Source organism: Grampus griseus, assembly GCF_964374135.1.
Source record: "Grampus griseus genome assembly, chromosome: 16".
NCBI lineage: Eukaryota > Metazoa > Chordata > Mammalia > Artiodactyla > Delphinidae > Grampus > Grampus griseus.
This window is the reverse complement of record NC_139010.1, coordinates 86,047,745-86,071,376: the sequence shown is the minus strand read 5'-3', so window position 1 is coordinate 86,071,376 and position 23,632 is coordinate 86,047,745. Positions and strand designations below refer to the sequence as shown.

At 58.0% G+C, this 23,632-nt stretch overlaps 1 protein-coding gene across 1 annotated transcript in view; it reads right to left on the bottom strand.

Annotated features, from left to right (window-relative positions):
• Positions 1–23,632, bottom strand: part of KNDC1 (kinase non-catalytic C-lobe domain containing 1) — a gene marked incomplete at its 5' end in the record, with an annotated part of 56,307 nt that overhangs the window by 14,652 nt on the left and 18,023 nt on the right. Inside the window, 14 exons of the mRNA XM_082672982.1 lie at positions 3,536–3,885; positions 4,668–4,768; positions 5,659–5,803; positions 6,064–6,788; positions 6,858–7,020; positions 7,655–7,748; positions 8,331–8,408; positions 8,974–9,132; positions 15,472–15,533; positions 15,626–15,697; positions 16,520–16,634; positions 18,538–19,220; positions 20,452–20,569; positions 20,900–21,046. Of these exons, the coding sequence (XP_082529108.1) occupies positions 3,536–3,885; positions 4,668–4,768; positions 5,659–5,803; positions 6,064–6,788; positions 6,858–7,020; positions 7,655–7,748; positions 8,331–8,408; positions 8,974–9,132; positions 15,472–15,533; positions 15,626–15,697; positions 16,520–16,634; positions 18,538–19,220; positions 20,452–20,569; positions 20,900–21,046 (3,012 nt within the window). The remainder of the gene's footprint in view (positions 1–3,535; positions 3,886–4,667; positions 4,769–5,658; positions 5,804–6,063; positions 6,789–6,857; positions 7,021–7,654; positions 7,749–8,330; positions 8,409–8,973; positions 9,133–15,471; positions 15,534–15,625; positions 15,698–16,519; positions 16,635–18,537; positions 19,221–20,451; positions 20,570–20,899; positions 21,047–23,632) is intronic.

Genomic DNA, 23,632 nt, shown 5'->3' with positions numbered 1-23,632 from the left:
CTGATTTCTCCAAATCCTCACCGATGGCTGTTGTTTTCTGCTTTTTAAAAAAATCTTTTATTAATAGCCATCCTTTTTTTTTTTTTTTTTTTTTTTTGCGGTACGCGGGCCTCTCACTGTTGCGGCCTCTCCCGTTACGGAGCACAGGCTCCGGACGCGCAGGCTCAGCGGCCATGACTCATGGGCCCAGCCGCTCCGCGGCATGTGGGATCTTCCCGGACCGGGGCACGAACCCGTGTCCCCTGCATCGGCAGGTGGACGCTCAACCACTGCGCCACCAGGGAAGCCCAACAGCCCTCCTAATGGGTGTAAAGTGGTAGCTCATTGCGGTTCTCATTTGCTTTTCCCTGATGACCAATGGCGTTGAGCATCTTTTCATGCGTTTTTTGGCCATTCGTATATTTTCTTTGTACAAATCTATTCAAGTCCTTCACTTGTGTTTTAATCAAGTTGTTTGTTTTGTTATTGTTGAGTTCATCAGTTCTTCAAATATTCTTGATACTAGCCTCTTATCAGATAGATGGTTTACAAGTATTTTCTTCCATTCCATAGGCTGCCTTTTCACTCTGTTGATGGAGTCCTTTGATGCACAGAAGGCTTTAACTTTGAAGCCAATTTGTGTTTTACTTTTGTTGCCTGCGCTTTTGGCATCATATCCAAGAAAGCATTGCTAAACCCAACGTCATGAAGCTTTCCCTTATGTTTTCTTCTAAGAGTTTTATAGTTTTAGCTCTCATGTTTGGGTCTCTGGGTTTTTAGTTAATTTTTGTATATGGTGTAAGGTGCAGGTCCTGGTTCGGTGTTTTGCATGGGTTATCCGGCTTTCCCCGCATCATTTATTGAAAAGACTGTCCTTCCTTGTTGAATGGTCACGGCACCCTTATGTGTGATAGTTTGTTCCTGGGCTCTCTGTTCTATTTCACTGGTCTATACGTCTGTCTCTGTGCCTGTCCCACACTGCTTTGGTTACAGTAGCTTTGCAATAAGTTTTGAAATCAGAAGTGTGACTCCTCCAGCTTCGTTCCTTTTCACGATTATTTTGGCTGTTGGGGTCCCTTGGGATCCTGTATGAATCTTTAGGTGGGATTTCCTCTCTGTAAACAGGGCCGTCTCTCCCTCTTTCATTCGGCCGTCTGCATCGGCGTGGACACGTGGATGTGTGGACGCACGGACGCCCCACGCTGTGAACCAGAGTCCAGTGCTGTGTTCTTGCTTTTACAGCTCCCGCCGCGGCCCCTGTGACGGCTGACACACCCTCTTCATTGTCTTGATCATTTCCTTACTTTCCGGCACCAGAGATGCTCCCGGCTCCTTTTTTTTTTTTTTTTTTTTTGTCCCAGTCCCAAGATCAGCCACTTCTCCAAGGAGCCCTGGTTCCTTTGATTGAGAACGGTATTAGAAACCAAGAACCAGGCACTAGGTGTACTCACTGCTGCTGGGGTGTCACTGCTTCCGGGCTCTCTCGGCTGACAGAACTAGGAGCTCTATGGGGGCACACTAGGCTGTCCCCCACCTCTTGTAACCACTTCACAGCAAACGCTGTGCCCATGGACCCCTTCATGCCAGCCGAGACCCCAGGCTCCTCAGAAGCCTTCAGTGTCAGAGCGGCTCCATTTTGGGAGGACCTGCTCCATACTCGGTTACGAGGGCTGCACTTGTTTTGGGGTTGTCGTGAGCGCTGCCCCGTCGCTGATGCTGCATTCTGGCCTCTCATCAGCCTTGCGAGTCCCTTAACCGCCCCCCCCCCGCCCCCCGCCCCCTGCCTCCTCCTCTGTGACGGCAGGCGGAGCAGTAGCACCCTGCCGCGCTGGCACTCTCTGTGGAAGGCCGCTGGGGACGGGACCACGACACTTAGTAACTTCGAGTGAGCTGCACTGTGCACAAATGCACAGCAAAGAAAGGGCACTGAGGTGGGAGGAAGGAGGCCGGGGCTCACGGGTCGGTAAGGGGGCCGGGGGCACCCTCTCCTGGTCAGAGCTCTGGACTCCGACACAGAGGCATCGGGCTTCCCCAACCTGGATACTGCACTGGTGGGCCAGGGTGTCTGGTGGACGTCTGCCGTGCCAGCTGTCCTCACCAGTCCCCATGGGAGGCCTGAGTCCTTGCAGCCCCCCCACTCCCCCAGTGCACGACGCCAAGCACATTCGGGGCCCGGCTTTAAGGAAACCCGGAGGGGGCAGCACGATTCCCAAGCACACAGGCCCGTGCCCGGTGCTCCAGGCCCGAGGCATGCAGGTCTCTAGCTTGGGACTGAGTAACCAAGCGAGAAGGTTCGGACGGTGCTGACATGAGTGGAGATGCAGCTCCTGGGGCTCACAGCTCGGAGGCTGCAGATGGTGAGGGTGGGGGCAGGAGTGGGACGCCAGGGCGCTGACAGCTCCCTCCTGTCTGCTACCCTGGGGCCCGGGCCCTGTGTGGCTGTGGCCCAAGTGGGAGCCCCTGGTCACGGGGGGAAGGATGCAGCCAGGTCAGGCCTGAGTTCTTGGCCACTCAGGAGTGGGGCTGCAGCCCAGGTCAGGGCTCCTGGTCACTGGGGGGCAGACCCCCAACGGCACGGGCAGCAACCTTGGGTGCAGAACTCTGTGGGGCTGCCCTGCACACGGGCTGGCCAGGCCCGGACACTCTCCAGCCTAGGGCGTCCCCTCGCCCTGCTGACCCGGGAGGAGCCCAGGCTGCCCCTGAGCCGGGCGGCACGCAGAGTGTGCTGCGCACCAGAGACGCCCCTGGGGCCTGGCCCGAGTTGACCGCCACGGGCCAGGTGCTTCTGTGCTGCTTTCCATCTTGTGGTGCTGCCCGAGGGCTGACCTTGATGCCCAAACCCAACTGTGGTCACCAGCGTGAGGTAACCTCCTGCCACGTGTCCCCTGGTGGCCAAGGAGCCAAAACAGAGGAAAGCCGCCTCCTTTCCCAGACGGGGGTGGGGAACGCGTGCGGATGAGCACAGCCTCGGAGGACACGCAGGGAGGGGCCCAGCCACGTGCAGATGAGCACAGCCCCGGGAGGACACGCAGGGAGGGGCCCAGCCACGTGCAGATGAGCACAGCCCCGGAGGACACGCAGGGAGGGGCCCAGCCACGTGCAGATGAGCACAGCCCCGGAGGACACGCAGGGAGGGGCCCAGCCACGTGCAGATGAGCACAGCCCCGGAGGACACGCAGGGAGGGGCCCAGCCACGTGCAGATGAGCACAGCCCCGGAGGACACGCAGGGAGGGGCCCAGCCACGTGCAGATGAGCACAGCCCCGGAGGACACGCAGGGAGGGGCCCAGCCACATGTGGATGAGCACAGCCCCGGGAGGACACGCAGGGAGGGGCCCAGCCACATGCAGATGAGCACAGCCCCGGGAGGACACGCAGGGAGGGCCCAGCCAGCGTGGTGGCTGCTGGTGACGGACAGGCACCAGGGCTGGGAGACATGGGGGCCCTCCTGTCACCCGAGGTACTGGGAGCTCCAGCGTGAACCCGTCCTCACGCCCCACGGTGCCCTGGGGCCGAGCACCCTCCCTTCCAGCGGTGGACAGGAGCCCGGGACTCACCGGGCTCTGGGCATTGGCGGCGGGGCACCCGGCGGCCTTCTGCCTCGCCAGCTCCTTCACGTAGCAGTGCACGTCGGCGCTGAAGCAGTCGGCCTCGTAGAAGGCGCTGCACCAGCCGGGGCTGCAGCTCTGCAAGCCGCCTGGGCCTGGGCTCACGGATGGGCCGCCCTCTGGGGGCCGGGCTAGCCGTGCCACTGCCTCAGAGCTCCCAGCCAGGCCCCCGCCCTGCTGCCGGGCCTCTTCTGCCTGGGGCTGCTCCCTCCCAGCTGCTACCGACTTCTGAGGCCGAAACCCCACCTCAAAGTTGCTCCGCGAGAGCTCGTCTGAGTCCACGCTCGGCTTCTCCTTCGCTGGACAGAGGAAGGGGGGGCGGGTCACACGCGGCAACGTGGGTTCCCGGGGAAGAATCCGCCCCTGATTGCAGAGAGGCGACAGGTCCCTAGCAGGGGGCAGGAGGTCCCTAGCAGGGGGCAGGAGGCCCCTCGGGATGGCCAGGTGGCCCCACCTCCGCTCCAGAGGAGCTGCAAAGGGTCCTCAGGGTCGGGGTCCCTCGGTCCCCTCCCAAATGGGCTGCATGCAGGGCACATTTGTGGCAGAGACCCGAGGGAACTTTGAACTGTCCGTAAGCAGACAAAGCAGAGCATCCCCCAGAAACCAAGGGTCCCAGCTGGTCGTGAGCTGTTCCCTGGGCATCTCCATTTTGCTTTCCAGTTTCCCAAGCGTGCACACGGTATGGGGGGGCTCTCACTGCCATCCTGTGTGTGACTGTAGTCACACAACCTAAAGGACATGGTCCCCAAAGCCAAGTCCCACTCAGACCAGATTTGGAGAAATTACAGTTTTCAGTTATCAGGGAGTCCTGGCTCTGCATCTAGGAAGACACGCCTTAGGGTCTTTAAATGGCGCGTTTCCAAGAAAGAATGCAGAGCCCCCCATCACCAAGCTGCTGGCCCTAGCCCTTGCCCTTGCTGCCCACCTGGTGGCCTGGGGAGAATGACCCCTTCGCAGTACAGACCCCCCAGAGGAGGACGGGTCCTGCCCTTGGGACCCTGGAGAGACACAGGGTAACCTGGCCCCAAGGGTGGAGAAGACCCAGCTGTGGAGGGTCTCAACCCACAGCCCTCTGTCTCACCCGCTCCTAGATGTGAAGGCCTTTTGCTGGTTGGTGAGCATGTGCTCGGAGTGCTGGTCCCACCGCTGCCCTTGGGCTGTGGCCCAGCCTCCTCGGAAGTGCTGTCATCAGAACGGAGGACACTGCAGGCACCCCCGGGACCCTCCCACAGGCTTACTAGAGGCTTCCCCTGGGAGCGAAGCGGGGGTGTCGGTGACCGAGGCCCCCCCCCAGACCTCCAGGACGGCCTGGCCACAGGCCATAGACGTCACAGACATGGGCCCTTTAGCAGACGACTTTCTGGGCGTCCACCTCTTGGGGTCCTTCAACGGCTCCCCCAGTGATGTGAAAATGCGGGGCTTGCCTGGGGTGGAGAGCAGGGTGTGCGCCGCCCCTGGGTGGGGTTCTGGGGACCAGGAGGGGGCGGGGACGGGGCTGCCGTGAGCTCGGGGCGTCAGGGCGTCAGGGCGCTGGACCACTCCAGGCACAGGTCCCGCCCACCCTGCAACATGGCCCTCTGCAGCCCTCGGGAGGGGCTGGGCCAGGCCTGGCACTGAGGCGCCCCGGGCGCGTCCTGTGAAGGGTGGGGCCCAAGAGGGCTGGGGGAAGGGGCAGGAGAGGGAAGGTGCCTGCCCCCCTCCCTCCTGAGCTGTCACCTCATCTTCTACCGCCAGGAGGGGAGCTGGACGGGAGCGGGGTGGCAGGGGGCAGACGCTGGTCCCTGCAGGGGCCTCCCCGCAGCCAAACCCGGCCTCCGGGCTCCGTTGCTCTGCCTCCTGAGCTGGTCCCAGGGAGGCGGACGTGCCTTCCGCGCCCCGTGACCCCACAAGGCCCCCTCCTGCCAAGAGGAGCGCTTGCCTGAAGCAAGAGTTTTGGAAGCAGAGTGGGCCTCGGCCAGGAAAGAGGGGCCCAGCAGGTGGTCGCTCTGGGGAGGGCGACGAGTGGGACTCGGGGCAGGAGGACGGCCCTCGGGGCACAGCGGGGGTGGGAGGCCGCGAGGAGGGGCTCTTACTTCTCGGAGGGTGACGTCCTCCCGTTCACCACTCTGAAAAGGTTCTGCAGCAACCTCTCCCCCCAGTAGAGGTCACAGAACTTCTCCGATATGGCCCCACAGAAAGTGGCATAGGTGAGGTCTTTCAAGGCGTAAATATACTCCCCTGAGTTCGCAAGAAAAGCACGGGGGTGAGTTAAAACGTATGGGTGCTCTTCTGGGTTCCCCTGGTCTCGGGAGCTGGCGGGGGCGGAGAGTACGGCGGGGGGCGGGGTGCAGCTGGCTTCCTCTGCCGGCCGGCCCCTGGGGGCTCTGCCCTTTGTGCAGAGACGGGAGGATGGGGGGCCCTCCTGTGGTGACCTCCCCCAGCGCACGGCTCCCCCCGGGCCTGTCCCTGGTCCTTGGGCCCCTGTGGCCCCGTAGTACCCATGATCAGAGCCTCCAGCCCGTGGTCCAGGTAGCCGTCAAAGGCAAACTCTTCCTGGATGAGGCGTGTGGCCTCCTGCAGCGACGGGCAGGCTGTCCCCTGTGAGAGGGGTGAGGCATCCGCGCTGGACGGACAGAGCTTGTGGTCTGCTGGGCAGGGCCACTCCGGGTGACCTTCTGGGGCCCGGTCATCCCACTCCCTGACGGGGGCTCCCCCGGGGCCGTCGGGACTCCCTGTGGCCGGCGAGGGGCTCCGCGGGGCTGACGGGGGGCCCTCGGGCTCCTGGCCTGGGACCTGGGTGGCCCCGCCCCTGGGCGGCTTGTCTGGGTGGCAAGGACTGTGGGGGGCTGCGGTGGGCCCGGGGAGGCGGGGCTCGAGGCCTCCACAAGCAGCTGCAGTTGGGATGGGTTCCTTCGGCCCTCGCTCCGGGGGTGGCATCTGTGTTGTCGTGGGCGGGGCCGGGGATTTGGGCATCACCAGTGCAGCCCCTTCCAGCAGGCTGGCCGGGGCGGGGGCTGGGGGGCTGGGGCAGTCCTGGGCTGAGCCTCTTGGCGTCGACTCTCTGAGGGGCTCTGGGGAAGCGGGTGCTGGCCCGTCAGGCGTCTTCAGGCCAGCGGCCGCTCCATGGGTCTCAGGAGCCTGCTTCCCATCACCCTCCCCGTCCAGCCGGCCTCTCCTCTCCTCAGGCCCCTCAGCCGGCCCCGAGGTCAGGGCGAGCGTGTCCCTGCGAGCAGAGAGGAGAGAGTGTTCAGGGGGCCCGGCAGCCCGCCAGCCCCTGGGTGGGGACACTCACCTGGCGACACCAGCATTGGCAGCGAGGACGATGGGCCTGAAGTGAGTGGCCGGGGAGGCGAACGCCTCTGGCAGCAACGTGGCCCCTTGGAGGCAGGAGGGTTGGCCGGGCACCGGCCCCTGCACGGCCACCAGCCTGCTGTCACTGCTGATCTGCAGGAAGCCTGGAGACAAACATGGGGTGAGCAGGGTGGGTGCCGGCCTTAGTGGGTGCTGGCCTTAGTGGGTGCCGGCCTTAGTGGGGTGCTGACTTGAAGGGCCCAGGAAGGCTCAGGGGCACTGGGAGGAAGGGAGACTCCAGGGAGAGGCCTGAGGGAGGGGCCTGGAGTCCAGGGCTGCCCCGAGCAGGCAGGGAGGGGGTGCGGTGCTCGGTGGGGGGCTGGAGTGACGGAAAAGGCCAGAAGACCCAGCCACAGACCGGAGGCTTGGACGGGCCCGTGGGGAAGGGTCTTCGTAGGTGCCACTGAGGCGCAGACAGGGCAAGACAAGAGCTGGGTCATCAGTGCGGGGTGCGGAGGTGGAGGCGAGTCGCCTGCTACGGCTGCTGGTGAGACAGGAGGGCTGACTCGAGCGAGGCCTGAGAGGCCGGGGCCAGAGGGGCCGGTGGGAGCCCAGAGCAGGGCAGCCGGGGGCCAGCTGCGGGCACGCTGCCTGCGGTCTCGGCCACGTCCGGAGGTGGCGTCCATTTGGGGCTGGATTCCCGGAGGCAGCCTCTGGGGGGATGGCAGCGGGGGCGCGGTGCGGGGCGAGGGGCCTGCAGGGCAGGGGCGGTGGGGACAGGCCGGTCCCGGGGCCCACCTGAGCCGGGCCTGGGCGCAGCTGCTGTGCTGGGGCTCAGTTCAGCCACCAAGAAGGCGTTTTGCAGACCGATGGTCTCTTCCTCCTGGCGAACCTGGGGCGGAAGGACACGGACAGCTCCCGGTTGAGACGGGCGCAAGGCCCCGGGGGTGCAGAGCAGACCCCCGCGGCGCGAGCCGCCCACCTGTGCTGACTCGCAGGCCTGTTTCTCTGGAGCGGGAGCCCCTGGGGCGTGGGGCTGCCCAGTGCAGCCGGGTTCCGGTGGGTTTCCGGGGCATGGGAAGACCGCCAGAACCCACACTCCCCAGAGTTGCTGTGTGCTCCCGTCTGCATCCGAGGGACCCTGTCACTGCCCGACGGGGCCCTGGCCGGTCAGCACGGCAGGACGCCGACAGGTACTGAGTGTCCCTCGGCGGGACCCCCAGGGTGCGCCCCCGCCCGCACGTGCCAGGGGTCAACAGAGACCAGGTGTGAGCCTGCGGGAGGGGCTGCTCTGTGGGCTCGTTGGCGGTGAAGGAGCCAAGGAAAGTCACGTCGGGAGGATGAAGGGTGACCTGCCTTCCGCCCTAGAGTCTCCACGCATCTATTCAGTAAACACGGAAGAGCAAGGAGCCTCACCTCTGCGGCCCCAGGGTAGGACAAAGGGCCTGCGGGGTCTCCGCGGTGCCCAGCTTACCGTGCAGGTCGATGCCCTCAGGTGGGCTAGGATCTTTCTGCTGTCCATGCCTCTGTGCAGGAGGTAACCGCTGCAGGTCTGAAAGCAAGCACAGGCCAGCGTCCAGCACGCCTGGGGCACCGGCCCGCTTCACTCCCTCAGCGGAGCCCGTTGGAGTGTGCGGTGGCAGCCAGGCGGCCCGGGGCCTTCTCTCCAGGGGGACCCCGTGGCACCCCTTCTTGGGCAGAGCCACGTGCACCCCAGCCTCAGGAGCCTGGGATGAAATTCAGAGTCTCTAGCTGTCCTTCCTGGCCGTCCTGAGCTGGGAAGCCACGGAACGACGGGGCTCCCCCTGACCCAGCCTGGAGGACCCTCGGAGGAGTGCGGGCAAGTCGGGCATGTGGGGGATGCGCTGCAGGGGGTCAGGGGTCAGCGCTCGGGTCCAGGACATCCCCAGCCACTCTCCGGCCAGTGGATGCACTGGAGACACAGGACCATCTGGGGGGAAGGCCGGCATCGAGCAGCAGAGACCCCTCACCGCCCGTCCACAAATGAAGCCATGTCCTCCCCTGTCCAACAGCACTGACCTGCCCCAGAAACGAGAACCCGTGTCCCGGGCCCTGGACCTTGAGCTGGGCCCCCCACCCCACCGTGGCCCAGTTACCTCGATGGCCTCGGCCGCCGACGGCCGCTCCTGGGCGCTGCGTCTGGCCATGTGCAGGAGGAGCGTCTTGAGCCTGCGTGGCAGGGCCAGTTTGTGGTCTCGGGGGATGCTGAACTTGGCTGCTGTCCACAGGATCGCGGCCACGCAGTACACAGACGCCTGGGTGGAGGAGGGGAGACGGCCGGCTGGCTCAGCAGACCTGCCCCCGCTCGGGCCCCGCCAAGGGCGCACCAGGCACCGTCCCCCAGGGCTGGGAGCTTCCGCAGACCCTGAGCCAGAACCCGGGGGCCTGGCCTGGGAATATGCATGGTTACCAAGTACCCACAGGCCTGTAAGTCTCAGTGTGACGAGGAAGACCTGGCGCCCCGGCTGGACCTCCCCAGCTCTCTCTCCACGAGGGCAAAGGTGGCACCTCAGGGAGCCCGAGGCCAGGAGTCCCCCAGAAACCGTGCTATGCTGCTAAATGGCTAAGGACAGGCTCTCTGAACAGAAACCCAGGCCTCTTGGTACACAAAGAGGTTTATTCTAAAACGTGCTGATAGAAAGGATGCGTCGCAGGCACTTGAGAATAATAATGAAAAGGGCGGTGCTCTTCCCTGTGAGTTCCAGAGTCAACTGCTTCTCCCTGAACGCCTTCCCCGATTTTCACCCTCTACCCTTGCATCTGCAGCCGACCTGTGACCAACACGTGGTTCCGATGTACACGTGGCCGATACCTTCGTTTCTCTCGAAAAGTGAGAGAAAGTGAAACCAGAGACACAGCTGACATCTGTGCTGAGTCAGGTAACAGTGGCTGAATCCCCAAAGGAGTATTTCCCAGAGCTTTTGTACAGACCTGACACACTTTTCAGTTTAATTGTGTTGTTCATGTTTCCTCCATTACGTCAAGTCTAGTCAATTGACAAAACAACGAATCAAGCCCTGAGTTCAGCATTTGCTGACTTCCACGGTGTGAAGACTCCCGTGTGGCCAGCTCCAAGCTGCCATGGTGGTGCCAGTGAGCCGGGCAGGGGGAGAGATGGGCCCTTCCTCTAGGGCTCCTGCCCAGGCAACAGTCAACTAGAGCAAATCATGAGGAAGTTCTTAGTTTTGAGTATTTATCAACCTTTAAAAAAATTAAGCTTTTTACTTGGAGGTAACTGTAGATTCACATAGTTGTAGGAAGTAATCCAGCGGGACCCCATGTGCCTTCCACCCAGCTCCCCACCGCAGTGACATCTTACAAGGCTGTAGCGTGGTATCACAACCTGCCCCCTGGCGTGGACGCCGGGAGATGCACGACATTTCTGTCACCAGGATCCGTCCTGTCCCCTCCCAACTTAGTCGCCGGCAACTGCTCATCTGTTCTCCACTTCTTAATTTCATCATTTCACGTAAATGGAGTCCTACGATATGCGGCCTTTCGGGGCGCCTTTCTCTCTCAGCCCCATCAACTGGTGGTCGCCTCGCCAACACTCCGTTCCCCTCACCGCTGCTGCCGCTCTGCGGTGTGGACGCGCCACCCGCTGAAAGACATCTGAGTTCTTTCCAGGCTGTAGCTACTGCAAATAAAATTGCCACAAACATTCGTGTCCAGGACTTTGTGTGAACATAAGTTTCATTTCTCCAGGAAAAATGTCTTATGAGTGCAATTTCTGGGTTGTATGGTCATTGCATGTTTAGTTTTGTAGGGAACCAGCAAACTGTCTTCCTAAGGGCTGCACCGTCTTGCATCCCCCGCGGCAGTGTCACTCCACACCCTCGCTAGCATCTGGTACTGTCAGTGTTTTGGACGTTAGCCTTTCTAGTAAGTGCGTAGTGGTGGCTCATGGTTTTAAGTTGCGGTTCCCAAATGCCGTATGAAATAGAATACCTTCACGTGCTCACTTGCCATCTGACACCTTCTCTGGTGAGGTGTCTGTTCAGATCTTTTGCCCACTTTTTAATTGGGTTATTTGCTTTCTTACTGTGCACTTCTGAGAGCTTTTGGCATATTTGGGATACAAGTCCTTTATCAGATACGTGTTTTGCAAATAGTTCTCCCGTCTGTGGCTTGTCTTCTCATTCTCTTAACTGTGTCTTTTACAGAGCACGGCATTAAAATCAAGCATTTAATCTGAATGAAATCTAACATCGAGTGTTTCTTTCATAGATCATGCTTGCGGTGTGGTATCTGAACACTCACTGCCTAGATTTTCTCCTGTTATTTTCTAGAAGTTTTATAGCTTTGAATTTCCTTTTAGGCCTATGTTCCATTTTGAGTTAACTTTTATGAAAGTGCACCAAGGTCTCTGTAAAGGCTTTTTTGGCCTGTGGCTGTCCCGTTGTTACAGCACCGCTTGTTGAGCAGACCGTCCTTTCTCCTCTGTCAAAGACCAGTTAATTGTATTTGTGTGGGTTTAGTTCTGGGCTACTTTGTTCTATTTATTTTTTGTCTTTTCTTTTGCCGAAACCACACTTGATTACTGTGTCTTACAGTAAGTTTTAGAGCTGGGTAGTGTCAGTCCTCTGACTTTGTTCTTCTCCTTCAGTATTGTGTTGGCTATGCTGGGTCTTTTGCCTCTACATAAAAACCTAAGAATCAGTTCGTTGATATCAACAAAATAACTTGCTGGGATTTTCACTGAAATTGCATTGGATCTATAGATCAAATTGGGAAGAACTGACATCTTAATAATATTGAGTCTTCCAATCCATGAACATGGACTATCTCTCCATTTATTTAGATCATTTTCAGTTTCTTTCATCAGAATTTTACAGTTTTCCTCATATGAATCTTATACACATTTTCCTAAATTTTATACATAAGTAATTTTTTTGGTGCTAACGTAAATGGTATTTTTAAAAAAATAATTAATTGATCATTTTTTAAATGGCTGTGTCTGGTCTTAGTTGTGGCACGCGGGATCTTTCATTTCTGTGCGTGGGCTTCTTGCTAGTTGTGGTGTGCTGTTTTTTTCTCTCTAGTTGTGGCGCACAGGCTCCAGGGCATGTAGGCTCTGTAGTTTGCAGCACGCAGTCTCTAGTTGAGGTGTGCGAGCTTAGTAGTTGTGGCGCGCGGGATTAGTTGCCCCGGGGTATGTGGGATCTTAGTTCCCCGACCAGGGATCGAACTTGTGTCCCCTGCATTGGAAGGCGGATTCTTAACCACTGCGCCACCAGGGAAGCCCTGGTATTGTATTTTTAATTTCAAATTCCAATTGTTCATTGCTGGTAAACAGGAAAGCAATTGACATTTGTATTTTAATCTTCTACCTGCAATCTTGCTACAACTGCTTATTAGTTCCAGGAGATTTCTGTTGATTCTTTGGGATTTCCTACTTAGGCAATCATGTCACCTGTAAACAAAGACAGTCTTATTTCTTCCTTCTCAATCTACATCCATTTTCTTTTCTTTTCTTGTCTTATTGCATTAGCTAGAACTTCCAGTACGATGTTGAATAGGAGTGATGAGAGGAGACATTCTTGCCTTTTTCCCAATCTTAGGGGGAAAGCATCTAGTTTCTCACCATTACTTATGCTACCTGTTGGCTTTTTTGTAGATATTCTTTATCAAGTTGAGGAAATTTCCCTCTATTCCTAGTTTGCTAAGAGTTTTTATTATGAATGGGTGCTAAATTTTGTCAAAAGCTTAGCATCTATTGTTATGATTTTTCTTCTTTAGTCCATGTGATGTATTACATTGACTCTCAATTGTTGAGTCAGCCATCCATACATGGAATAAATGCCACTTGGCCAGTTTTAAATTTTGATGAAGTTCAATTTATCCATTTTTCCTTTTGTGGAAAACTTTATGGATAGTGCTTTTGGTGTCAAGTCTAAAAGCTCTTTGCCTAGCCCTCCATTCCTAAGATTTTCTTTGATATATCTTTTTCAGCAGGCTTTTGTAGTCTTCAGCATATAAATTCTGTACATGCTTTGTTAGATTCACATCTAAGTATCTCATTTTTGGGGGAGTGATTGTAAATGTACTGTGTTTTTAATTTTGGTGTCCACATGTTCATTTCTAGTATATAGAAATACAATTGATTTTTGAATGTTTATCTTATATCCTGTGACCTTTCAAAACTCAATTCTAAGTTCTGGGAGGCTTTTTTCGAGATTCTTTGGAATTGCTTGGAATTTTCTATGTCGACAGTTACGTCGTCTGCAAACAGTATTATTTCTTCCTTCCTGGCCTTTATGCTTTTTACCTGCTTTTCTTGCCTTATTGTAGTGGCTAGAACTTCCAGTACAATGTTGAATAGGGTGGTGAGAGTGGGCATCCTTGCTTTGTTCTTGATCTTAGGGGGAAAGCATTTAGTCTTTCCACTAAGTATGATGTTAACTGTACAGTTTTTTTGGTAGATGATCTTTATTAAGTTGAGGAAGTTTCTTCTATTTCTATTTTTCTGAGTTTTTTTTTAATAGATGGGTGTTAAATTTTGTCAAATGCTTTTTCTGCATCAGTTAATGTGATCATGGGATTTTTCTTCTTTAGCTGGTTAATATGTTGGACTACACTGATTGGTTTTCAAATACTGAACCAGCCTTATGTCCCTGGAATAACCCCCACTTGTTTATGGTGTATAATTGTTTTTATATCTTAGTGAATTCTATTTGCATATATTTTGTCAAGGATTTTTGCCTTTATATTCATGAGGGATATTGACCTATATACATATTTTTTGTACTATCTTTGTCTGGTTTTGGTATCGGGGTAATATTAGGCTTCATCAAATGGATTGGGAAGTGTTCACTTCTGTTTTCTGGAAAAAACTGTGTAGAATTGGTATTAATTCTTCTTTAAACATTTGGTATACCACCCTAGTGAAAACGTCTTGGCCTAGAGATTTATTTTTGAGAGTTTAAAAATTACAAATTCAGGGCTTCCCTGGTGACGCAGTGGTTGAGAGTCCGCCTGCCAATGCAGGGGATGCGGGTTTGTGCCCCGGTCCGGGAAGATCCCACATGCCGCGGAGCGGCTGGGCCCGTGAGCCATGGCCGCTGAGCCTGCGCGTCCGGAGCCTGTGCTCCGCAGCGGGATAGGCCGTGACAGTGAGAGGCCCATGTACCGCAAAAAAAAAAATTACAAATTCAATCTCCTCAACAGTTATGGAGCTATTCAAAGGCCTGTTTCATCTTGGGTGAGTTGTAGTTTATATTTTTAAAGATTTGGTCCATTTCATCTGTCATTGAATTTTATGTGTGGGGAGCTGTCTGTGGTATTCCATCACCCTTTTGGTGTCTGCAGGGTCTGCAGGGGAGTTTTCTGTGGTATTCCATCACCCTTTTGATGTCTGCAGGGTCCATTTCATCTAAGTCATTGATTTTATGTGTGGGGAGTTGTCTGTGGTGTTCCATCACCCTTTTGGCGTCTGCAGGGTCTGCAGGGATGTCCCCTGAGTCATTCCTGACATCGGCAATTTGTGTCTTCCTTCTCTTCTTGCTTTGTCAGTTTTGCTAGAAGTTTGTTAATATTATTCGTCTCTTCCAGGAGCCAGCCCTTCATTTCACTGGTTTTCTCTACTGTTTTTCTGTTTTCATTTCACTGAGTCCTGCTCTCAGCTTCACTGTTTCCTTCTTTCTGCTTTGGGTCTATTTCACTCTTCTTTTGAGGTGGGTGCTTAGATTACTGAGTTGAGGCTTTACCTCTTTTTTAGTTTTCAGCATATGAGTCCTGTACATGCTTTGTTAGACTTACATCTAAGTATTTCATTTTTAGCGATTTTCTTTGTTTTTGAGGGGAGGTTGCCTCGTTACCACTGGGTGATGGTGAAAGTCCCAGCTCTTCCTGAGGCCTCCTCTGACTCACACTCCCACCCCGGGAGGGGCACATCTCACTGATGGGCAGGGGTCCTGGGCACAGGCTGGATGCTCAGCCTTTTCCGACAGCACCTGGCCTGGGCGGGCCGCCCTCCCTTTGTCCTACTGCTCCAGCTCCAGCATGCGGGCTTCCACTGGGCTTCTGCTGTGTCCGCTGGTGTTTCCCAGATGTGCTTCCTCATCCTCCACGTGTGAGGCAGGAAGGACACCCAGGACTCTTAGGACCGTCGCCCCCCGGGGCCCAGGGCCCTGGCCTTTCTGTCCTCACACGCCAGCTTTCAGAACGGCGTGCTTTGTTGGGGGGCAGGGAACTTACGTCTCCCCCACGTTCCCGAAAGTGGAAGTTCTACCTTGGTTCTGAATATAATTTACTTGATTTTAAGTCTGTACAATTGAATTTTTAATAACGCTGTGTTTGATAAGCATCTGGCAAACATCCCTGAAAGTTCAGCTGTGGGGTCTTGTGAGCACTGCCCGGAGCTGAAGTCCAGGCTCAGATGACACCCCGTCACCCTCCGGGAGGCCCCTGCAGAGCTGGGCTCTGGATGCGGGGGCTGCGTTGGGGGGGTCGCCTTGACCCTGCTGAGTCCTGATGCTGGGCCCATCCTCTCCCCCCCCTCCCCCTCTCAGGCTCTCTGGACGGGGCACCACGGAGCGTGGGCACCACGGAGCGGGGCAGGGGGCCACGGGAAGGGGTGGGGGGGGCCCAGGTACCTTCTCAGTCGTCAGCTTTTGCTCTGCGACCTCGGGAGCCAGAAAGAACGAGTTGTAAGCACCTGAGACAGAAAACCCCAAACCCACTGAGCTTGCCTTCAGCCTTGGCTGTCGGAACCAGAGCGCAGCCCCCCGGGGGGGCCCACTTACGCACCGCTGGCGGGAGGTGGCCCGAAAAGCACGGTTCCATCCTCGGCCACCAGCACGGAGTCCAGACACAGGTAGGCTGCAAGGGAAGGCGAGGGTCAGGGCGGCTGTAGACTCACTGGGGGACCTGATCCCCCTCAGGGCCGGCAGAGCCACGGTCGTGGGGCAGCCCCCTCTCTCAGCCACCCCACGGGCTCCCAAGCCACCCAGGGAGTGCGGGGACGCTGGGGCCCTCGCTGGACACAGCACAGGGGCAAAGTGCTGGCTCCCCTTCCCAGAAGCCTGGGCGACAGGCCACGGAAGGGCCATCTGAGCCAGCCCTGGGGCACAGGAGCTGCGGGAAGAGGAGGGGGACAGAGGGACGTGACCCACCCGCCGAGCGCGGCCCTGGGAGGGGTCCCAGGGGAGGCTGGGTGCCAGCGCTTCATACCCACAGGCCTGAGGCTCACAGAACCCGAGGGAGGCCAGAGAGCAGCGCCCCTGCCCTGCTAGGACCACCGTGGGGCCGGAGGCTGGTCCCTCTGCCTGGTAGGGCTGAGCTTCAGGGGTCACAAACGAGTCTAACGTCCGAGGGCCACCCCCCCCCCGCCCCAGCCAACCTTCGTCTCCTTGGGGACAGCGTCGCCCCTGCTGAGAGGGTGTGGCCCAGGGCCACCACACAGCTTCCGCCCCTCCTCAGCAGGAGGAGGCCCACGTTTGAAGCTGCCCTCTGACCCCCTTGGTCCTGAGACCAGAGTAGATACCCCCAGGCCACCCCCGGCTCACAGGGTGGACACTGCCACCCAGCCCCAGGCTGTCCACACAGCCCACATGGGCGACAGAGGCCACGTGTGGCCCTGGGTCCTGGCCCGGACATGCTGGGGGTCGGTGGGCTGGACGAGGACCCATGGGAGGGCGTCACCTGGGTGCTGGCCGTGCGTCCGCAGGGTGCTGAGGCATGCGTGGGACAGAGCCCAGAGCTCGTACTCCTTGAAGGGCCGGCCCAGCTTAGACAGGAGGTCCTGCAGGGAGACGCCCTGAGGGGGGCGGGGGGAGGAGCCACATTCAGTGTGTGGGCACCTCAGACGGATGCATGGAGGAAGACGACAGGGCAGGGACCACCTCAAACACGTGGGGTTTGCCCCACACAGCACACTCCTGGCATGACGGGCTGGGAGAGTCCCCACGTCAGCACAACAGGTGCTGGGGGTGCACGTGGAGAAACCAGCACCTGTGCACGGCAGGTGGGATCGTAAAACGGTGCAACGACGTGGAAAACAGCAGAGGCTCCTCAAAGAATCAGACGTAGAATTACCATCTGACCCAGCAATTCCACTTAAAAGCAGGGTCTTGAAGACGTATTTGCACACCCATGTTCAAATCAGCATGACTCACGAGAGCTAACATGTGGAAGCAACCCAAGCGCCATTGGCGGATGGATGGATAAGCATCACGTGGTCCGTCCATAAGATGGACACTATTCAGCCTTAAAAAGGAAGGGAATTCTGCCACAGCTACAACATAGACGAAGCCTGAGGACACTGTGGTCCGTGAGGTAAGCTAGTCAAAAGGGGACAAACATTGTATGATTTCTCTTCTATCAAAGACTGAGAGCAGTCACACCCGTAGAGACAGAAAGTAGATGAGTGGTTATCAGGGCCGGGGCAGGGGTGGCGGGTAAGTGTTTAATGCGGACATAGCTTCAGTCTGGGATGATGACAAAGTTCCAGGGATGGATGACGGTCATGATTGCACAACAGTGTGAGTGTACCTAATGCCACTGTCCCGTACACTTGAAATGGTTAAGATGGTAAATTTTATGTTATGGGTTCCCCTTCCCTCGTACTGCCCCCCCCCACAGATTAAAGTCCCAGAGTCAGAAGAATGAGTTCAGCTGGAAGGGAGTTCTCTGCTTTGCGGCCACGGGAAGAGCTGGGAGTACAACCGCCCGCTTGGACACAGAAGTGCATGTTCAGAGGAAGGTTCCAGAGGCAGTGTCTTCACCCCTCCTGGACCCCCCTCTGTGCCCAGGGTGTAGCTGCCTCGGTCCTGAGACTTCACTGCCTGCCTCATCCAGCCTGTGCCTGGCCAGGGGCCCAGGTTCTGGGGCACAGGGCCCCCCAAGCCTCCTGCTACATGTGGGGTTGGAGCAGCCAGCTTTGCACCCAGGACGTGCTCTCCAGAGGAGATCTGGGTCCCCGACTCTGGACCAGCCCTGACACCTGACGGGTTGTGACCTGTGTGGGGGCCGAGGTCTGGTGGGCCCTGATCCCTTGAGCCTTCGGGGCAGGGAAGCCTGGTGGTTAAGACCATGGCTGGGCTCCCAATCAGCTCTGCCCTTCAGCGACCACCCACCCTCCTCATGGCGGCCCCCAGCCTCAGTTTACCCATCCGGGAGGTGGGCTGTCTGTGAGGCTGGCGGGCATTTGAAGGTGAGCAGAGCCCTGGGCTCAGGCCTGAGGTTTTCACTTCGGTGCCTGGGCGCTCTGGGTACATGAGTGTGGTCGGGTGGGTGGACATGGGGAGGCCAGTGGAGATGGTTTGGGCTGAGCAGACAGCACGTGGGCATCAAGCATGTGTCAACGCACTGGGGTCTCCAGGATGGCTTTCATTTTAAAGTAACCATATTTTTCAAGTAAATTACCCTCAGGTGCTTATCAGGATATGAATAAAAATGTAACTCAGAGTCTGCCCTCCCCTTTGACCTCTGGGTCAGCAAAGCATGGTGGGAATGAAGCTGGTGGAGCCAGCACTGCTGCACAGACACACGTGCGTTCGGGCCACCGAACCCCAGGTGACTTCGTCCCGAGATGCTCACAGGCACCCACCTTAGGGGAGCGACTTACTTCGTACTCAAGAGCCCGCGCCTGCGGAGGGAGGGCGTGCACGGTGCGTGTGCACGCAGGCCCCTCCCGGGCCACGCGGGCCACGGTCACCCACCTGCTCCAGGGCTGCTCCGCCCGGCTCCCCGGCTCTGTCCGCAGTCCCGTCATCAGGCTCCGGAGTCCCTGGGTCTCTGCCGGCATCGCGAGGGCCCTTGGAACCGGGCAGGGGGCTTTCCTCCGTGGGGCCCCGGCCACGCGCCGCCCTGTCCCCAACGCGCCGGAGCTCGGCGTCTCGCTCCGGCCACAGACTGGATTCGGGCTGTGCCTGGGAGCTAGTAAGGCCATTTTTCCCCTCCGGAAAGGGCTTCCTGGGGTCTGGAGGGAAGAATTCTGGTGCCGGTGGCTGGGTTTTCGTGCTGGTCCGCGACAGGCAGAGGGCGCCGGCCTCGGGGCTGCAGGGCGGGAGCCGGGGCAGCGTCTGCACCTTCCTCAGGCGGCTCCTCTCCAGGAAGCCTCTGTCCGGGTCCCCCAGGGGCCGCTGGGCGTCCAGGAGGAGGCAGGCCAGCCTCTCGGGGACCAGCCCCTCCTGGCCCGGGCTTTCTCCGTTTTTCACAGGGGCTGACAGCAGAGCCTTGGAGGGCGGGGTCCCCGGGTGCTCCAGGCTTTCTCCGGCGGGGCTCGGGGGCTGGCCCTCCAGGGCAGGCAGGGCCGCTGGGTCCGCGGAGCGGTCCCCTGGCTGCCTCTTGGGCCCCACACTTTTTGGAGCCAGTCTCTCCCTCCAGGTGATCTCACTGACATCTGGGCAAAAGCAAGACGTGATTACAGCCAAGGGCCACGGCCAGGATCGACCTCCCCCTGCAATCCCCATGCTCACGGCCACCAAGGCACCCACTCCTGCAGGACCCCTGGACCCCCACCCATCACAGAGAGCACGGGGCCTCCCAGGCCCCCACCCCATCCCTCAGGACTGGCCCAGAAACGTCCTCATCTGCTTCCTTAATCACACCATCTTGGCTAAGTAATGAGTCTCCGAAGGCTCTCGGTCCCCCCCGCCACCCAATCCAGGATGAGCTTCCCGAAGGGGTTTCCTGAGGCCTGTCTAATTAGCTCATCCAAAAAGCACATGGTTTTGCTATTACGGTTACACAGTGATACTCCCCAAAGGCATAAATTAAACCTGGCAGCAGCCCCAGCTCGTCCTGACGTACGATCTTCCACACGCGTGTCTGTGTGAGCCCCTCTAGAGACACACGCCCTCCCCTCCCAGTGGCCTGCAGCCCCCTCGACGGAGCCTCTGCTCTCAGCGTTAACGCCCTCCCTGATGTTAGAGCCGCCAGCGGGCCTGGTGCTGCAGTGTCACAAATGCCAACGTGGTGGGAAATGCCGCTTGCTTGGCGGGGGGAGGGGCCCTGCCGCCCCCAGAGGCTCCACACCTCCCCTCAGGACCCTCCAGACTCCCTGCTGCGAGCACAGCGCAGAGCAGACGTTGGCATTTGTTCAAAGTGCCACCCAAGGTCATGCCTTGTGAGCCGTGAAAATCCCAGACGCTTCAGCAACAGCTTGCGTGGCCACCAGACTGGCGGTGCTGTGTCCGTGGCCCCAACGCCCACAGGAGAGGACAGAGGCGACCGGTCCTGAGGGCAGTCACTTCCCATATGACCTGCCTCTCACCTCCAATTGTGGGTCAGAGCGTGTAAGTGTGTGCACGTTTGCAGACGTGTTTGTGCGTGTGGGAAACTGGGGGTGTGTGCTGCATGTGCACGGGGGTGTGCTCGCTGTGTGAGTTAATAGTCTAAATAGGTGTGTCCGAGTTTGCACATGCTTGTATGTTTCCATGTGTGCTGTGGGAGCACACGTGATCTGTCTGCATCCGTGTGCATGTCAGCGTGGGTGGCTTACACGGCGAACACGCTGGTGCGAACATGTGTGTGTACGTGATCGTGTTAATGCTTGTGCCACCCATGTGTGCATGTGTGAGGGTGTGCACATGCCTGGGCGTGTGTGCAGGCTCGTCCACCTGTGTGCTTACCTTGAAACGCCCCGAAGGACTCGATGGAGAGCACCCTCCTCCCGGCAGCCGAGAGGCTCTGGCACAGGTGGCAGGAGGACGTGAGCTGCATCTTCTCCTCGCACAGTGCGATGATGCTCTGTGACCGGAGCCAGCGCTCAGCCCCGCCCCAGCCCCCGTCCCCCCTCGCCGCTCCGCTCGAGGCGCCGGGATCACGAAGCGGGGCGTCCTGAGCTACGTGATCCCCGTGGGACAGAATCTGCTTCGTGAAACCAGCGGATTCTGTCCTGCCCGTGATGGTTATCATGCATGCCGTTCATCGCAAAAATGCAGAGTAAAGAAGTAAGGAGCCCGGGTGATGGGCGGGTGGGGGCCCACGTGTGCGCACTGGCTGTGCGTGCGCGCTGGCTGGGGGCGCGTGGGGCGCAAGGCCGTGCCTGGGGGAAGCGGGGGCTGCCTTCGCGCCTACCTGCAGGTCGGGCCGGTCCCGGGGGTCCTCGGCCTGCATCTGGCCCAGCAGCGCTTCCAGCTCCCGGCTCAGCCTGGGCTGGGGCTCGGGCTCCGTCACATAGTCGAGGGCTGCCTTCAGCGTGGCCCCCAGAGAGTAGATGTGGGCCTGCGGCAGCACCAGAAAACCCACTGGGCGTGGGGCAGGGCCTCGCAGCCTCCCAGGCAGCACCTGTCCCCAGGCAGCCGCTGCTCCTCGGGGCCAGGAGCACCTGCGCTTTACAGGGCCGCCTCCCCTGCCCCCAGCGCGGCGACTCTCCTGGCCCCGGGCCACCCCCATGCTCCCAGGCCTGGGGTCTGTGCCGGCCCCGCGCCACCACCCCAGCCCACCTCCCTGGCACAGGCCCTCGCCTGGCACAGGCCCTGTCTTCAAAGGGCCAGCCTATTCTTTTTCAAGTGTATGCTTCAAAAACCGATTTGAGGAGGAGGAAAGGCAGGTTTCTTGCAGTTTGGAAGTCAGGGTTTTCCCCTGTGAGAGAGGGGCTCTTCACCCCATGCCTGCTGGGACAGGCTCACAGGGCAGGCCTCAGCCCTTGGGTCCTGGAGGGGCTGCCGAACCCCCGCGGCCAGGTGTCCTCCAACACCATCTGGCCTTCTCGCCTCATCCCAGGACCGTGCACGTGGGGCTTCATCATCCCCGCTTCACTCACAGGAAGCTGAGACCAGAGAGGTTCAGGAACCTGCCCGGGGCTGCACAGCTGGGCCAGGAGGAGCTGGTGGGGGCCCTGGGCCATGTGACTCCAGAGAGGTGGGTCACACAGCTCAGGAGTAGAGGCCGGGCCCCCAGAGGCCGGCTCTCCCCACCTCCCTGCCCCGGTGCTCTCCCCACCCCAACCAGTGAGTCCCCCACCTCCAGCCCTGGGCCCACTCTGGTCCAGGGTCAACACCTAGCCAGGGCCAGCCTCAGCCTGGCTGAGTGGTGGGGTCCTGTCAGGGACGTCTTGCCCGGCCTCCTCACATGACCCTCAGACCCCACCTTCCTGGTCTGTGGGGAAGTCTGGGGCCACCGGCTCCTGCTGTTGTTCTAGGGTTTCCACTGGCCGCCTGGCTGAGACGCGCCCTCCTGACCCACCTCCCTGCCAGCGTCTGTCTCAGGAGCTGGGCACGTGGGGTCCGCCCCTCGCCCCTCAGGGCAGTTCCTGCGTTTTGCTGCTGTGACCAGCGCTGCAGGGGCCGTCCTCACGTGGACGGCTCTGTGCATCCACAGTGTGTTCACGAGGCCTCAGGCCCCGCAAGTGGGGCTACACTCTGGGCTACGTCCGTTCCATCTGCAGTTCTCGGAGCTGCTGAGGAGCTTCCCTTGTGAGCCACCGGCCCAGCCGCGTGCGTGTGTCTGCGCATGTGTGTGGGGGCCAGACCCCCTCCCCCTGCCAGCTCGCGGCCTCTGCAGCTTCCCCAAGCTCAGTGTCTCGGGCTAACCTGCGTTTCTGTGACCATGAATGAGACCAAGCATCTGTTCACCTCTATTCGTTGTTTAAAATTTTCCTCTTTACGCCCATTCGTGGACTTTGCAAATCTGTCCGCTGAGCTGTTGCCTGTTTTGAGTGCACTCTTGGCACACGAAGCGGCTGACCCCTGGTCTGTGTGTCACACGGATATTCTGTCACTTATGTTTCAACTTTTTCATGTGTCTTTTGACATTCAAAAATTCTAATGTTTAATTTGTGAAACTGGATAATTTTTTTATTGCCTTCTTAAGAGGACCTTCCCTAGCCCACGACAATGAAAACAGCTTACTTCTGCCTTTTCCAATACTTCTGTAATTTGAAAGCATCTAGCTCTAACCCCTGTGGGTTGTACCTGTGAGCTGGCACACTGCAGGGATCTGGTTTGGGCTCCTTCCTGATGGAGAGCCACCTCCATCTCCCACACTGTTAAAGAAGAGCCCACCCTCTGTCCACCCTGAACCCTCGTCCTGCTGCCCTCAGCTCCCCGGGGCTCCACGCTCCGGCTGGCCTCCCCTCCTCTTACTCTGTGTCTCTCCCTCTGTCCAGACTGTGCTACTGTGCTATTTTAATTATGGTAGCTTCAGAATGCATATGGTAGCTTCAGAATGCATTTTCTTTTTGTTTTGCTGAGCCGTGTGGCTTGTGGGACCTTGGTTCCCCAACTTGGGATCGGAGTGAAAGCGCCAAGTTCTAACCACTGGACTGCCAGGGAATTCCCCAGAGTGCATTGTCATACCTGGTGGACAAACGGCCCTCCATTTCTTTCCCAAAAATGTTTGATTATTTTCACATTTGTCAGGTTTAAAATATATATATATAGGTTCCCCCATTCCCATTAAAAAAAAAAAAAACCAAAAGGTTAGAATTTATTGTAACAGCACTGACGTGGCAGAAGGACCATTGGGAAGGACCAATGTCGTACAAGATGAAATACTTGGATGTCAGCAAGATGGCTGTCCCTAGATTGTATCCCCCTCAACAACAATTTGGCATCCATCTGCGGACAAAATTTCCTTTGTGGGAGCTGTGGGATCCAGCAACATATGCCAAGGGACCTGGCAGGAGTCTTGCCCAGCTGTGTGTCAGGTGAGAGGCAGACAAACCTCTGTCCTGGTTGTGGACCCTTCAGCTAGACTAACTAGGGAAAAAAAGAGAGGACTCAAATAAATAAAATCAGAAATGAGGGACGAGTCATTGCACCTGATACCACAGAAACACAAAGGATCATAAGAGACCACTATTTATAT